At 43.2% G+C, this 13,889-nt stretch overlaps 1 protein-coding gene across 1 annotated transcript in view; it reads right to left on the bottom strand.

Annotated features, from left to right (window-relative positions):
* Positions 1 to 13,889, bottom strand: part of GATB (glutamyl-tRNA amidotransferase subunit B) — a 189,252-nt gene that overhangs the window by 77,710 nt on the left and 97,653 nt on the right. Inside the window, exons 7-8 of the mRNA XM_077477034.1 lie at positions 8,521 to 8,605; positions 7,505 to 7,549 (exon numbers count right to left, since the gene is read on the bottom strand). Coding sequence (XP_077333160.1) covers positions 7,505 to 7,549; positions 8,521 to 8,605 — 130 coding nt within the window. The remainder of the gene's footprint in view (positions 1 to 7,504; positions 7,550 to 8,520; positions 8,606 to 13,889) is intronic.

Genomic DNA, 13,889 nt, shown 5'->3' on the forward strand with positions numbered 1-13,889 from the left:
ACAATTCCCCATTGAGGTAGACAAGAGAAACCACCTTAATAGAAAAGTCCTTGTTCCTGTACAAAACAAGAAAAGGCTCTTTCATTAAAGCCTAATGCCAGTTTTTTTGTAACTTTGTACATTTCATTGGGCCAAACAATTTCCTATACCAAGTGTTGCTGCATCTGTCACTACTGTATCATATTGAAGGTAGCATAAACTACTTGCAGTATGCAGTAGAACAGAGTATTTTCTGGGACTAAGTTGTGTTAGCGCCAAGTAAAGCAAGCCTTCCATATGCGATTGTAGATCTTGGAGAAGGTAGATTTTCTCTCAGAGTAAAGAGATATCACTAAGACCCCAGTCACACCTGAGCGTTTTGTAGCTTGACGCCTGAAGCTACAAAACGCTGGAGGGGAAAAAATCCATTATTCTCAATGGAGATGGTTCACATCTCCACTCCAAGTTGCATGAAGCCCTACGCCTGAAGCTCAAACAAGTTCCGGACCCTTTTTTGTCGCGCGAATCGGGCTGATTTGGGCGTTTTTCTTCTTTTAACATTGGTCACCTTTTGCCCTGCACAAATTCGCGACAAAACGCGGCAAAAACGCAGCGAATCGCAGTAAAAAACGCTGCAAATCGCGGTAAAAAACTCTGCAAAAAACGCTTGAAAACGCTACGCTCAGGTGTGAATGCAGCCTAAATCTGCTTATTTTTACTTATTTACTTATTCAGGCAGATAGTAAGTGATGAGGGGCAGAAATAGAAATTCAGTTTTTTACCCCTTTGAAATAAACAGATTGGACCCAGAGGTCCAGATGTCTCGGATCCAGACTGGTGCAAATGACAACAGACATCTTCGGCAAAGGGGTAAGGAGGGCTTCTTGGCAGGTTTGTTGGACTTAGGGTTTCAAGTTTGCGACTAAAGGAAGTATTAAGTCTTGTTTTGGAGTAGAGGTAGTAGCTATATCAGTAAGAAGCTTATTCTTCCTCCAGTGATTTCTTTGATGGATTTATCAAGGCAATCCCCAAACAGGTGTTCTCCATCAAAAGGCATGATTATCAGGCGCATCTACCAGCATGTTCAGCAGACCAAGCTTTTAACCATAAAATCCTGAGAATATGCATAGATTTAAGAGAAATTCTAGAGACTTTGCATAGTACATTCTCTAGAGCAGTGATGGCGAACCTTGGCACCCCAGATGTTTTGGAACTACATTTCCCATGATGCTCATGCACTCTACAGTGCAGTTGAGCATCATGGGAAATGTAGTTCCAAAACATCTGGGGTGCCAAGGTTCGCCATCACTGCTCTAGAGCATCAACACAAATCAATAATGCTGAGGGCACCAGCTATAATTGTTCTAAAAGAATCGGGTCATCAAAGACAGGTCCCTGTTCTCTTTTCACCAGTCTTGTCCAGTTAGCAACAGTCTCACAGATAGATATGGCAGCAGTTGACAGCTGCAGGATGGACCAGCAAAGGACATTTTTAAAAGTGCTTCTGAAAACTGGAGGTGCTAGGAGTGCTGAAAGTTTTTTTTTTTTTTTTTTTTAAAGAGAGGTATCAATACGGGACATTGCTCAGAGACAAAAGGAAAAAGCCATCACCCTGAAGGTGTTCTGAGTTTCCTGTAAGCCATCAGCAGGGCATGCACTATTCCACCCTTTTGTCCCAGCTCCCTTACGTCCGTATACCCAATTGCTTAATTGAGGACAGCCCTGGTGGGGTACTCACGGAATAATGAAGGAATGGTGTTTTTTTACATGTTCAGAATGCAGGTGTTGCTATAACCCAGGCAGTGATACAGGGCCTGTGTCAGTGTGTGGTTTATGGCAAGCGGAAGTGTGTCAGCCACCAAGTGCCAAAGACATTTGAGTCAAGTATAACAGGGAGTAATACTATAAAGTGAATAATAATTCTTCTGCTTATGTATCTTCATTGTTTGCTAAGCACTGGGGGGTTTTCTACCAATAGCCAGGAACCAGTCCTAAAATACAGAAAAAGCCTGTCCTACCTTATCCACATTGCTGGGACTGTTTGAGGTCCAGGCTTTGGCCATCACAGTGGGTGTATCCCTTTGGGGGTCTTCAGTGTCTGGGAACTGGACCATGACCTGTATCCTAACCTGTGGCTAACTACACACATTGCACTTCATCTTAAGTTGAACGTCTAGCATAGTATCTGTGTCTGAAGCAATCATTACAGACCTGCCTCACAGAGTAGGGTTCCAAAGGCACAGCTCCTGGGGGGGACTGATCTGGAAATTTATTGATAGCCCAGAGCAATAAGTAGATCTTGATAGGAGTGTCAGAAGAAAAGAAGAATGGTTACAAATAAAAATTCTCTAAAAATGAAGAGATCCACCAAATAAGGACACTAGCAAAAATTGGATTATTTCAGAGTGGGTAAGCTTATACGAGCATATAGTAGGGTGGCCCTAACAAAGTTTTTTTGTCAGTGTCTAATCACATGAAAGTAGCCTGCAGGTAATCCATTGGCCTTTGACTATAAGTCCAGTGTCCTGTACTGTACAAAAAAGATATAATATATTCAATTGAGGTAGTCTACATATTTGAAATTGTATGATAATGATAACATATGATTAAAGAAAAAAGGTACAAAAACTCCAGACTGGATTTCTAAAGCATACTTCTGGTGAATATAAATGAATGTATATTTATAAAGTGTGAATCATGAACAAACCAAGGAAAGTGATTGAACAGTTAGCAGCACATGCTGCTGTTGCACAGTTAAGCTCGGTTCACATGTGTCCGGTTGCTGTTTGCAGTTTTAAAAAAGAGTCCGGTGCACTGGTTCAGGTGTGAATTTTTACTTTAATTCACACCTGAACCAGACCTAAAATTGCCCAGGACTTGCTTGAAAAACAGACCGTGGCTGCTCTGGACATGTGTGAATCGGCTCAATTACAGGTTGGTTCGAAACCCATTCCGATTTGCATATACAGTGCATCTGGAATGTATTCACTGCACTTCACTTTTTTTTACATTTTGTTATTTTACAGCTTTATTCTAAAATGGATTAAATTCATTATTTTCCTCAAAATTCGACAAACAATACCCCATAATGACAAAGTAAAAAAAGCTTGTTTAAAATCTTTGCAAATTTATTAAAAAATAAATAAAAAAATCACATGTACATAAGTATTCACAGCCTTTGCCATGACACTCAAACCTGAGCTCATGTGCATCCTGCTTCCACTGATCATCCTTGATGTGTTTCAACAACTTGGTTGATGTCCACCTGTAGTAAATTCAATTGATTGGACATGATTTGGAAAGACACACACCTGTCTATGTAAGGTCCCATAGTTAACAGTGCATGTCAGAACACAAACCAAGCCTTGACGTCCAAGGAATTGTCTGTAGACCTCTGAGACAGGATTGTAATTGACACACATCTGGGTAAGGGTACAGAAACATTTCTGAAGCATTGAAGGTCCCAATGAGCACAATGGTCTTCATCATCCGTAAATGGAAGAAGTTTGGACCAACAGGACTCTTCCTAGAGTGGGCCTCCTGGCCAAAGTGAATGATCAGAGGAGAAGAGACGTAGTCAGGGAGGTGACCAAGAACCCGATGGTCACTCTTACAGAGCTCCAGCATTTCTCTGTGGAGAGAGGAGAACCTTCCAGAAGAACAACCATCTCTTCAGCACTCCACCAATCAGGCCTGTATGGTAGAGTGGCCAGACGGAAACCGCTCCTCAGTAAAAGGCACATGACAGCCCACCTGGAGGACTCTCAGACCATGAGAAACAAAATCCTTTGGTTTAATAAAACAAAAACTGAACTCTTTGGCCTGAATGGCAAGCATCATATCTGGAGGAAACCAGGCACCGCTCATCACCTGGTCAATACCATCCCTCCAGTGAAGCATGGTGGTGGCAGCATGATGCTGTGGGGAGGTTTTTCAGCAGAAGGAACTGAATGACTAGTCAGGATCGAGGTAAAGATGAATGCAGTAATGTACAGAGACATCCTTGATGACAACCTGCTTCAGAGCACTCTGGACCTCAGACTGGAATGAAGGTTCATCTTCCAACAGGACAATGACCCTAAGCACACAGCCAGGATAACAAAGGAGTGGCTACAGGACAACTCTGTGACCAGTCCAGCCAGAGCACAGACTTGAACCCGATTGAACATCCCTGGAGAGATCCGACACTCCCCATCCAAGCTGATGAAGCTTCAGTGGACCTGCAAAGAAGAATGGGAGAAACTGCCCAAAAATAGGTGTGCCAACTTGCATCATATTGAAAAAGACTCGAGGCTCTAATCGGTGCCAAAGGAGCTTCAACAAAGTATTGAGCAAAGGCTGTGAATACTTACGTACATGTGATTTTTTTTTTTTTCGTTTTTGAATTTTTAATGAATTTGCAAAGATTTCGAACAAACTTCTTTCACGTTGTCATTATGGGGTATTGTTTGTAGAATTTTGAGGAAAATAATGAATTTAATCCATTTTGGAATAATGCTGTAACATAAAATGTGGAAAAGGTGAAGCTCTGTGAATACTTTCCAAATGCACTGCATGTGAACCGAGCCTTACAGTTACCTTTATTTCCAGACATGTATCAAAAATATTGTAGATACACGAGAAACACATTTTTAAAAAACCCTTTGCTATCCTTCCACATACATCAGGCCTCCAAGCAGCTGCTGTAAACGCAAAAATAAATTATAGTAAATGTTTGTAAATTATTAAACCAAGCTAAAAGTATGCACTTACTGGTAATGAAAAAATTGGACATAAGATATCCCAAAAGGTCGGACTTTAAAGGCATAATGGACAGTAGAAGATATAAAATTTTTTCTATTTTTTATTCATAACAATACATGGTACAAAAAGCAAAAAGGTAAGGAATTAAAAACATATACACAATACATGACAGAGATGAACATGCAGAGTATACATAGTAGTGAGCCCCTGTGCGTCAACACGTTTCCAGCTTTGCCAGGACACACTCAGGTATTGTTGGAGAAAAACAGATCTCGCTATCTAAAATAAAACTTCATATGATAGCAACATGTGTTAAAAATGGATCATCATACACTTAGAGGCGCCTCTCTTCTCTTTTATACTCTGTAGCTCCTGCTGGATTTTGCTTCTAATCCCCTTGTGGAGGCTTGCATTTGTAGATGGACATTTTATGGTTACACCACCCATCACATTGTTATAATCTTTTTATATGGACTATAAACTGAAGGACTTATGAATACATGGTTCTGGAATGAATCATCTGAGTTTCCATTATTTCTTATGGAGAAATTTGCTTTGATATACAAGTTCTTTGGATTACAAGCATGTTTCTGGAACAAATTATGCTCACAATCCAAGATTTTACTGTATTGATTTTTCAAAAAAGAAAAACAATACCCCTATTATGAGTTAATATCTCGGCATTTGCGCTATAAAGACAAAAAATGAGGTAAACATTGATCAAACAGATCCCAAAAAACATATTCCCTAGAAAAGGATATGTGGAAAAGGAGTACATAGTAGAAAAGGTCTGAAACTCAACATGTCATTTAGGCCTGGAAATTATGTAGACTGTAGATTATATACCCATTGGGTTTCTTTCTGAAGAACCCTTTGACCAAAGTTGCCCCCGTGGGTCGTAATAGAACCTCTATCAAGGGCAGCAAATCTGAACACATGGGGGTTGTATCTATGTTTAAAACCACATGACAACCTGTAGCATAATACATGTGGTCTTTCATCCTTTTCCATAGGGGTCTGATGGTTTTGCCAATGAAGAATGCTCCACATTGGCAAAAGATAATATATACAATTCCTTTCATTTGGCAATGATGGCGAATTATGAGTTTGTCCATTGGGAAGCAGAACAGAGGAGCCCTCAATGAGCAAGTGACAATAGTCACACGATCCACATTGAAAGAGCCCCGGTCTATCGCATTGCTTATTGGAAGATTTTATATATTGACTCTGCACCAAACGATCTCTGATCTCATCTAAAGGTGATTTCCGGGTTAACCTCTAGATATTTATTGAGTATTGGGTCAGCTGAAAGTAAGTGCCAATGCTTCTGCGTGATTTGAAGTATTTGTTCATTTTGGTCTGAATAGGTGCATCCCTAGACTTATCCTGTGTTTTTTTAAAGGCAAGATCTACTGTAACCCCTAGCCAAAAGCCTACTAGAAAAGCGGTCAGCATCATGCCTGAATGCTGTGGACGGGCTGTGTTTTTGGTCTGGCCTATGTGTGCGCTCTTGCTCCCCCCCCCCTTTTGCTTCTCCTGTGTCTATATGGCAGTATGTGGGATGGAGCATTGTACCCTCTGGTGTATTTGTGCATCTGATGCCTCCTGTGGACAGCCTTAATGATGCTGTTCTTTTTGCTGGCGTCAGATAGGGGCGTGCCTACCGCCACATCATTGAATGACTTCACTCGGTGCTGTTGTCCTTCGTCGTAGGACCCGCGCCGTGTGCATTGTAGTGTGGTGGGGTCTTGGGTGCGGTCGGAGGGCTATAAATAGCTCCCCTCATCCAACCCTGGTGTGGTGAGCATGCAGGTTGTTTTTAGGGGGTATGCCGGATGGACCTGTTGGTCATGGTAAGTATAGGCAAGATGAACTTTAGTAGCTTATGCAGCCTTATAAGCGCAATGCTTCATTTACACTATAATACTTTCTTTTTCCTTTAGATGGCCCTGAGGGACTGCTGAATTTGATCTAATTAAGCAACTGCTTTGTTTGATTGCAGTTTGGGCTCTCTGCTTTAATGTTCATATATATGGAACTGGTTTTAAATATATGTTCATATTACTCAGGTTTTTGGCTCTCAGTGTCCAAACTCATGTCCCCACCCGTCATATTTTCTTTCTCATCCGGGAGTATTTCTCTATTTCATCATATCTAAAATTATTATTTTTTGTTTGAACATTCGGACTGTTTTCTGTTTTCCTAATGACTTATATCATTATAAATGAATTGTTTTAGCTGGCTTTCTGTTACGAATACCAAAAGCACTTGAAATACCATCGATGAGAATACTTGAAATACTTGAAACCTTAAGGATAAGATTATCTTTCATGGATTCCTATGCACAGTATTTCTACTTGTGTGCCACGTATGTCATTTGGATATGATGATGATCCATTTTTAACACATGTTGTTATCATATGAATTTTTATCTATGTGTTTTATTTTAGATAGTAAGACCTGTTTTTCTCCAACAATCCCTGAGTGTCCTGATGAAGCTAGACGGCGAAACGTGTTGATGCACAGGGGCTCACTACTATGTATAATCTGCATGTTCATCTCTGTCATGTATTGTGTATATGTTTTCAATTCTTTACCTTTTTTTGCTTTTTATACCATGCATTGTTAGGAATAAAAAATAGATTTTTTTTTTTATATCTTCTACCGTCCATTGTGCCTTTAAAGTTCGACCTTTGGGCTATCTTATGCCCAATTTTTTCTTTATATCAAATACCCATATGGATGTAGCCATAGGAGTGTTTTCTTTATATTTTCCGCTTACCGGTAATCTTGCTTTCCTTCCTTATCCCTCATGGGTATGGTGGCGCTTAAAAAAAAAAAAAAAAAAAAGTGTAAAACCGCAAATATTTTAATTTGCATAAGAAAATATTGTTTAGTTGCAGTTCTAATGAAAATTCTAGAGCAAACAATTAATGATAAAGAAAAGCTGGCAATGCAAATTAATATAATGGTAACAGGAAATGAAAGAGAAGAAAATTTTACAGCAAATGAATGAGTATATTAAAAGGAATCTTGTTAAGTGTCTGTGTGCCTTTTACTTATTTTACAATGTGATACGAAATTCACTGCAGGATAATCATTTTAAATAACAACCATGTACTCTCTCTCCAGGCTAAAACAACTAAAATCTTTTTATTAGTAACATTTCTAGAACTTGCGTTACAAGATAAATCTAATACATAAACTACAGTCCGCTCAGAATTTCAACACACTGAGACAGACCTATTATCCTATACCAATAAAGGTTGGACAACAAAAAAGTATAAAAAAGTCTGCCAAAACTACAGTGAGGGTCGCACATTTCTGTTGCTAACAGTCAACGGGTACTGTACAGATACACATCAGAGATGCTTTCAAAGGTCATGCCCCTTATTGACTGAGGGACTCTAGCACTAGGCTCAGCAGGTCATATCTCTGCAAAGAGATCACTACCTCCCCGAAGAAAGCAAGGGTCAATCTCTGCAGCTTCTGGTAGGTGACATGATTTTATATTTAAGATGTGGCTGCTTTTAAAAGAAAAACGAAGACTGTTCATGCTTTTATTTTTTAAGGCACTTGGAATGTATTTGGCTTATTTAAAATGGAGGTTCGTTTGGGCTTTAAATCACCCAATTACAAGCAAATATCACAGTTATAACATCATAATTCAACAGGTCTAATTCTAAAAAAAAAAAATATATATAATAGGATTTGTATATGCAGTCAGCAGCCACTCCATTAGGCTTGTCTGCGTACTAAATGATAAACACAGTCCAATGAAAAATATTTTTTGCTTACCCAAGTTTGTAATCAAAGGCCCTTGTTTCATTTAGGATTACCCCTCCATTATTAAGAATTTCAGTTTGCCTTTTCACTTCATAATCTAAGATAAAAAAAAAAAATTACAGATTAGCCCCATTATCTGATGGCCAGTTGAAAGTCCCAGTCACACTAACTGCTGCGCTATGTCTTTAAAGGCTTTTAAAAAAAAAAAAGAATAAATGTACATATTTTTGCAGGTAAAAAAAATGTGCATTTACTATTAGTTTTTTGAGCCTGCAGAGCATTGAAACTACAATTAGCAGTTCGCAGGTGCAATGTCCGGCTCCTGTCCGGCTCCTCCATACGGGCAGACAGTTACTGGAGAGCAGGAAGATAAATGAACAATGAGAGTGCTCATCAGTGCCTTTGCAATTCATTCAATTAAGAACTACAAGCCAACTGCCGCAGTGGAAGACAGTAGTTGTAGTTCATTTACTTACAGATCACCGTGAATGAATAAGAAGGTCCTATGGCCGGAGCCCCATACAGCTGTGCTCTTTTTAAACTGATAGAGGGTGCGAATGAGAAGATCCCTTGCAAGCTGTCACAGCAGGGGTTCTCATGGGCCTTAATACAGGTGTATCATGTAACCAAAGGGGAACTTTAAAACCAGCTTTCTGCTCAGCTTGTTCTCTGCAAATATTGTATATATTGTTACTAAGAAATCCCCGGAAACCTCTACTAATCCAGACTTTTTTTTTTCTTTTCCTCTTCTTATCATTACTTTCCTTTTAGTCTTTACTTCTCTCCTTATTCTATCCTGTCTTCTCCTATTTATAATTACATAACAGAATGGTATCAAAACAATCACTTTTATAATGCTCAATTATAATACAATAATAGTTAGTAAGCTCTAATGTCCTATTATAAGTAACTGAATCTCGTAGTAATTAATATTATTTCTTTATTACATATTACTCTAAGGCTGCGTACACACGGGCGGACTGTTCGCCCAACCTTGTCCGCTGAACAGTGTTTGGGCGGACAGTCCGCTCGTGTGTGGGCTTTCAGCGGACAGTTTCAGCGGACAGTTGGACGGACAAGGTCTTTCGGAAATTCCGAAAAACTGTCCGCTGAAACTGTGTTTGAGCGAACAGTCCGCCCGTGTGTGGGCCTGTCCGCTGTACTTTCGAAATGAGCGGACTGTTCCCGCTCGGAAAGTCCGCCCATTTCGAGCGCGTGTACAGGTAGGCGGGGCCCGCGAAGGAAACGTCGCGGGCTCCGCCGCCTGGAATGGGCTTAAAGGGGAACCCCAACGCCGAAAAAAATCGGCGTGGGGGTTCCCCCCAAGTCCACACCAGACCCTTGTCCGAGCACGCTACCCGGCCGGCCAGGAAAGGGGGGCGAGCGAGCGCGCCCCCCCTCCTGAGCCGTACCAGGCCGCGTGCCCTCAACATGGGGGGGTGCCTTGGGGAAGGGGGGGCCGCGCGGCCCCCCCACCCCAAAGCACCTTGTCCCCATGTTGATGAGGACAAGGGCCTCTTCCCGACAACCCTGGCCGTTGGTTGTCGGGGTCTGCGGGCGGGGGGCTTATCGGAATCCGGGAGCCCCCTTTAAGAAGGGGGCCCCCGGATACCGGCCCCCCACCCTATGTGAATGAGTATGGGGTACAATGTACCCCTACCCATTCACCTGTGAAATAAAGTACAATAAAACACACAACACAGAGAAAAAGTATTTTATTGCACAGCCGGGGGTCTTCCGTCTTCGGGGGTCTTCTCGCCGGACTCCTCCGCTATGTGTGTGTAGCTCTTTTGCCAGCGGAGGAGTCCGGCTTTCTTCCTCCCCGCCGCCGGCCTCTTCTCCCGACTTCGGGGGTCTTGTCCCCCTCTTCGGTTCTTCTGCCGGGCCACCGCGCCTGGTCCGGTGGCCCGGTCTTCTGTCGCCGCCTTCGGTTCTTCTGCCGGGCCACCGCGCCTTCTTGTAGCTCTTTTACAGGCGGTGGCCCGGTCTTCTGTCGCCGCTGTCGCCTTCCGTTCTTCTTCTTGTTCTTCTTGTTCTTCTCCAGGAGATGTTGACACGTCGCTCCCTCCGGCCGGAATGCCAGAGCCGCCCTGCGCTGTGACTTATATAGTGACAATGGGGCGGGGTCACATGGTATATGTCACATGGGTTGGTCACATGGGTTGATGTCACATGGGGACTATGACATCGTAAGGGGGCGGGGTCACCATGTGACCAACCCATGTGACATATACCATGTGACCCCGCCCCATTGTCACTATATAAGTCACAGCGCAGGGCGGCTCTGGCATTCCGGCCGGAGGGAGCGACGTGTCAACATCTCCTGGAGAAGAACAAGAAGAACAAGAAGAAGAACGGAAGGCGACAGCGGCGACAGAAGACCGGGCCACCGCCTGTAAAAGAGCTACAAGAAGGCGCGGTGGCCCGGCAGAAGAACCGAAGGCGGCGACAGAAGACCGGGCCACCGGACCAGGCGCGGTGGCCCGGCAGAAGAACCGAAGAGGGGGACAAGACCCCCGAAGTCGGGAGAAGAGGCCGGCGGCGGGGAGGAAGAAAGCCGGACTCCTCCGCTGGCAAAAGAGCTACACACACATAGCGGAGGAGTCCGGCGAGAAGACCCCCGAAGACGGAAGACCCCCGGCTGTGCAATAAAATACTTTTTCTCTGTGTTGTGTGTTTTATTGTACTTTATTTCACAGGTGAATGGGTAGGGGTACATTGTACCCCATACTCATTCACATAGGGTGGGGGGCCGGTATCCGGGGGCCCCCTTCTTAAAGGGGGCTCCCGGATTCCGATAAGCCCCCCGCCCGCAGACCCCGACAACCAACGGCCAGGGTTGTCGGGAAGAGGCCCTTGTCCTCATCAACATGGGGACAAGGTGCTTTGGGGTGGGGGGGCCGCGCGGCCCCCCCTTCCCCAAGGCACCCCCCCCATGTTGAGGGCACGCGGCCTGGTACGGCTCAGGAGGGGGGGCGCGCTCGCTCGCCCCCCTTTCCTGGCCGGCCGGGTAGCGTGCTCGGACAAGGGTCTGGTGTGGACTTGGGGGGGACCCCACGCCGATTTTTTTCGGCGTTGGGGTTCCCCTTTAAGCTCATTCCAGGCGGCGGAGCCCGCAAAGTTTCCTTCGCGGGCCCCGCCTACCTGTACACGCGCTCGAAATGGGCGGATTTGCCTCCTTACGTGGGCGAGTCCGTTCATTTCAAAAGTTGAGCGAACTGTTTGCCCAACCTTGTTCGTCAAACAGTCCGCTCGTGTGTGGGCAAGTCCGCTCATGCAAATTTTGAGCGGACTGTTTGACAAACTGTTTGCCGAACAAGGTTGGGCGAACAGTCCGCGCGTGTGTACGCGGCCTAAAAGTTAAAAGTTTAACAACTTTTACATTTTTTGTTGCTCTTGATTATATAATTGTTAAAATTGATTGTAACACCTTAGTCTTTCTAAAAACATATAGCCTACTTAAATCTTTAAATGCTTGCAACTACAAGAAATACTAAAATCTGACATGTAAATTCAACCAATGCTACCATTTAATGTAATCAATATTATGTTAAATGTACCAATGTTTATATTTTCAAAATCGATAAACAAATTTGACAAGAAAAAGACTTATAAGCAACTGTATGTCTCTATTCATCTCTATGGAAAAACAGACAACTATCAGGGGTTAGCACAGATACCTGCATACACGGAGAACAGATACCAGTATTTCTGTCTGACACTGTCTGTACTTGTTTTTATCCCCCATGTGTCAAGGGCTTTGGGCTTAGGTCGATTGCATCAGTTTGAGATGCTTCAAAGATAATTTAAAATTAACTGACAGGTGGATTTGGCATGCAATTGGCCTCCTTCAAGTTGACTGCAAAACCCATCTGAAGTGAATAAAAGCATGTCAACACAGGCCCTTACTGATGCTCAATAGTCTAATTATTGTTAAAGGATAAAGACTACCAGTCATGCATAAAATGTGGGCATAACAAACAATAACTAAATAATGTATGAATAAATTGAAAAGATTTGTGACAATATTTGGTAACTTTGGTTGCAGAAATGCTTCTCCAGGTTGACAATTGTTTGTAAAATTAATCTGCAGAAAATTCACGGGGTGGGGGGGGGGGGGGGGGGGGGGGTAGTTGAGAAGAAAATTGACTGATTGACTGGAATTAAAGGATAAGTTCACATTTCCTAACATGTTACACCCATATTCTGGGTGTAACATGTTAGTGCTGCAGCTGCCCCTGCGATCCCTGTTGTGACGGTGGCTGTGTTGCTCCTTCACAGTATTCTGAGAATGGGAAACTACAACTACCGTCAGCCTCTGTGGCCGTTGGTTTGTAGTTCTCAATTAACTACCGCGGCGCTGTTGAGCAGTTCACTGAAATTTCCTGTCAGTGCATAACTGAATGCTTGTTTGAGGTACAAGCAGACAGCTTACACACAGAGTCTACAAGAGTCCTGCATAACACCCACAATCTGCTGATCATGGGTGCAATGCTTTGCAGGTTCCCAATAAAATAAAATAATAAATGCACATTTTTTTTTTTACCTGCAAAAAGATGTGCATTTATAATATTTTTGAAAAGATGCACTTATCCTTTAACCACTTAACAACCGGCCCATAGCCGAATGACGGCTACAGGTCAGTTGTTTAACTCTAAGAGGCCGTCATATGTCGTCCTCCCAGAATTCCGCTCTCGCGCACCCCCTGGGGCGCGCACTCGAGAGCATCCGTGACCGCCGGGTCCACAGGATACCCAGCCATACCTGGAGATACCCAGCTATACTCGGAGATACCCTGCCATACTCAGAGATACCCAGCCATACTCGGAGATACCCAGCCATACTTGGAGATACCCAGCCATACTTGGAGATACCCAGCCATACTTGGAGATACCCAGCCATACTCGGAGATACCCTGCAATACCCAGCCATATTCGGTGATACCCTGCAATACCCAGCCATAGACAGCCCCCCCGCCCTCCTGTGCTTCTACCAACTCGCCAATACGATCAAAGCCAGAATCCTTTTTTTTTTTTATTTCAGACTTCCCAGCCTAGAGGTGAGATGTGGGGTCTTATTGACCCCATATCTCACTGTAAAGAGGACCTGTCATGCCATATTCCTATTACAAGGGATGTTTACATTCCTTGTAATAGGAATAAAAGTGATAAAAAAATGTATTTTTGGGGGGAAAAATGTCAAACTAAAATAAATAAAGTAAAATGAACAAGAATTTTTTTTTTTTTTTAAAGCGCCCCTGTCCCCATGCAGAAGCGAACGCATACGTAAGTCCCGCCCACATATGAAAACAGTGTTCAAACCACACATGTGAGGTATCGCTGCGAACGTTAGAGCCCTAGACCTCCTCTGTAACTCAAAAC

Source organism: Lithobates pipiens, unplaced genomic scaffold (genome assembly GCF_037356315.1).
Source record: "Lithobates pipiens isolate NorthernLeopardFrog02 unplaced genomic scaffold, aLitPip1_a1.2 Scaffold_13, whole genome shotgun sequence".
In the NCBI taxonomy this organism is placed as follows: domain Eukaryota; kingdom Metazoa; phylum Chordata; class Amphibia; order Anura; family Ranidae; genus Lithobates; species Lithobates pipiens.